The sequence below is a fragment of the Pediculus humanus genome, genomic scaffold (genome assembly GCF_000006295.1).
Source record: "Pediculus humanus corporis 1103172107572 genomic scaffold, whole genome shotgun sequence".
NCBI lineage: Eukaryota > Metazoa > Arthropoda > Insecta > Psocodea > Pediculidae > Pediculus > Pediculus humanus.
The window spans coordinates 32,108-35,179 of record NW_002987187.1 but is presented as its reverse complement, the minus strand read 5'-3'; the positions used below and the strand labels follow the sequence as shown (position 1 = coordinate 35,179).

Below are 3,072 nucleotides of genomic sequence, written 5' to 3'. Positions count from 1 at the left end.
AGAAGTAATAAACTCTTCTTTATCTTTAAACATGTCTCCTTCGGCTTCTCTTTCCTTTTGTATTTGCCTTTCTAATCTACGTTCATTCTCCTTTTTCCTTTTTTCAGCTGTTTTAAGTAATGTTTGAATATATTTGGGTTTTTTTTCTGGGCTTTCTTTGATAATTTCATTTTCTTGTTTTTTTTGATTCATTTCATCATAAATTTCATCATATTGATAAACAGTTGGATCTTGTTGAAGAGCTCTTTGCATTTCCAACTTTGTTTGTTTTTTTAAAGTTCTTTCATCTTTTGGCTAAATGCATAAAATAATGTTTGAAAAAAAATTTAATTATAAAGCTATTTAGTATAGTATATAAATTTTTTACCAGTCCGATTTTATTAGACCAATTTCCTTCGTTTTCTCCATCGCTGTCGTTATTAAAAATATCATGAACAGTTAACTTTTTCCCAGTTTTCGGCTCTATAAGCCCATACCTAAAAAAAAAATATTAAATATTACAGTAAATAATAATTATATTTATAATTTTTAATACATTTTAGTTAAAATAATCATTAACGAAAAAAAAAAAAAAGAAAAAAAAAGATACGAACTGTTTTTCTCCAGCTGACATGTTTCTAAGTATTTATAATCCACGTCGTAACATACGATTTACAGCAGTAGACGACCGTTACACGATAAATTAGTCAGGATTTAAATTACACGAAGGCTGTGAATAAAAAAATTGCGCATTTTTAGTTTTAATTTTAATTCATCAATTTAAACATAAAATTATAAGATTTTTCAATAGAAATTTAATACTTTTAGTTATTAAGAAATAATATTTGTTTAAAAGGAATTTGTTTATAAAGTTTTAATTTAATAAGCTTATTTATAAAGACACACATATTAAGGAAATTAATTGTTCAAAAAAATTAAATTTTTTTTTTTAAACTCTACAAAAATAGTTATTATTTATTTTTTTTTAATATTCAACATAACAATTAACAAACATTATTTCTACATTTGAATAAATAATCAATCAATCAATCAATAAGAAGAGTATTTAAATCATTTAAATAAATTGAGTATTGCTCTAATTTCATACTAAACAGCATCTAATTTTTTTTATTTTTTTTTTAACTTTTACATATAAATATTTAATTGGTGTATTAGAAATATAAATGCATTATTAAATAAAAAATTTAACTTTTTATTTTCTTACTACTAAAATCAGTCTTAATATTAACAAAAAAAAAAACATTTTTTTTAAATAATAAAAATAATTGAAAAAATAATAAAAATTTTTAAAGAAGATGATGAAAACATTTTCGTTGTCCCAGAACATAATTCTAATGTATTTATTGCATTATTGAAACTATTAGATTTGTTCCAATTTTCTGTTGCACCAAGAGAAGAAGAATAATCCTAATTAATTTTATTAAAAAAAAAAATTAATATTAATAATCATAAATTGATATTTGTCATTAGAAAAAAACAAAAAATACAAGTACCTGAAACATTACGTTACTGACTCCGTTAAAAGTACCAAAAATTTTAAACATTTGATTATTTTTTATTGAATTTCTACCAAATTTTTCACCGATTTTATAAAAAACGCTATATATTTCTTGTGATTTGTAATCGGGTATTTTAGAACTAACCATTAAATAATTTGAAGAGCTCCACATCCAATCACATTCAGAATTATCTTTGTCGTTCCAACAAATCGTTTTTAAATCTTTAATCAAAAAAGAAAATTTGTAAAAATTAATATCTACTTAACATAAATTAATTTAAATTATAAAACAAAATAAAAACCTTTGACGTCATCAATTGTTTTCAAATCAAAAAATGCAACATCGCATTCTTTTTTTTTTAAATGATCCACAATGTGTAACTCGGTGTTCTCGTCATTAGAACCACCACACCTTTTAAAATCCGTATCATTTTCATTTTTTTTCACTTGAACGCAAACATCACCGAAAAATTTTAATAATCCTCTTTCATCGTCACATTCGGATTTAATAAATTTTTTTTTTCGAAGTACAGTCAATGCGCCAATCCATCCGACTCCATTTTTTTTCAAAAAGCAAGCTTTTTTCTTTTTTAAATCCGAAAATTTTTTTATCGAAGAATTTTTATCGACAACGGCTGAAATTAAATGTGATTCATTAAAGTGTTTACCCATTTCCATAATCAAAGTTTTCAAATTAAACTTCCTAAAAAAAAATAAATAAATAAATAAATAATTAAAAGAATATATAAACAAATATAATAAGTTAGGATTTAGGAAATAACGGAGGCACTTACGTTTTGGTTTCGTAAAAATTATCTGGTGACACGATCATTACATCTGTTTTCATTTGAGAAACGGAATTTTGACACTCGGACATATTTTTATTTTCTACGCATTGTATCAAAGGTTGTATTCCTAATGCGGAACTCGCTTTCGACATCCATTCGCATTTAATTAATTCTAAATTCGATGAAACGCATAATTTAATGGAATGTTTGCAATTTCTTTCGCTAATGGCACTCGCACTCAAATAACCGGGTACAGTTTTCAAATAATCTTCAGGAGTTTTCGGCACAACTAAATTCTCAACGTATTGCTGTTCAAAAAAAAAAAAAAAAAAATTATTTAAAAATATATATATATATATACATACATATAATTAGTATTTAAGTGCATAAATTATTTTACCAAATAAAGTTCAATAACGTGTAATAAATTTTCTTTCCATTCGTCGAGTATGACATTTTGTAAACTTTTCATTATTTTTTGTACGCCGTTAACGGATTTCGAATTCGCGCCGATTACCTTCCACGGTTTTGCCAACCAAAAACAAGGTGAATTCGTCGTAAATGGCTCAACTCTTCCATCGTCGCATAATAAATTATAATTAGATACGTCATCATTACTATTATCCGAATTATGCTAAAATTATAAATTATGTTAATTTATTGATTTGTTTTGTGTCGCTTTTTGTGGAAAATAATAGAAAAATTATAAATACACTTAAGTGAGCTTTAACATTCTCATATTTAGCCCATAAAACATCACCGACGCCATCTTGAAACAAGTAATCG

The 3,072-nt window shown here is 24.6% G+C and overlaps 2 protein-coding genes across 2 annotated transcripts in view; both read right to left on the bottom strand.

Annotated features, from left to right (window-relative positions):
• Phum_PHUM220080 (coiled-coil domain-containing protein, putative) overlaps nucleotides 1-252 on the bottom strand; it is a gene marked incomplete at both ends in the record, with an annotated part of 1,474 nt that extends 1,222 nt beyond the window's left edge. Inside the window, one exon of the mRNA XM_002425729.1 lies at nucleotides 14-252. Within this exon, the coding sequence (XP_002425774.1) occupies nucleotides 14-252 (239 nt within the window). The remainder of the gene's footprint in view (nucleotides 1-13) is intronic.
• A 1,088-nt stretch (nucleotides 253-1,340) lies between these two features.
• The window catches only part of Phum_PHUM220070 (Serotransferrin precursor, putative), a gene marked incomplete at both ends in the record, with an annotated part of 2,492 nt that continues 760 nt past the window's right edge, over nucleotides 1,341-3,072 (bottom strand). Inside the window, 6 exons of the mRNA XM_002425728.1 lie at nucleotides 1,341-1,379; nucleotides 1,494-1,690; nucleotides 1,906-2,201; nucleotides 2,293-2,594; nucleotides 2,687-2,920; nucleotides 3,000-3,055. Coding sequence (XP_002425773.1) covers nucleotides 1,341-1,379; nucleotides 1,494-1,690; nucleotides 1,906-2,201; nucleotides 2,293-2,594; nucleotides 2,687-2,920; nucleotides 3,000-3,055 — 1,124 coding nt within the window. The remainder of the gene's footprint in view (nucleotides 1,380-1,493; nucleotides 1,691-1,905; nucleotides 2,202-2,292; nucleotides 2,595-2,686; nucleotides 2,921-2,999; nucleotides 3,056-3,072) is intronic.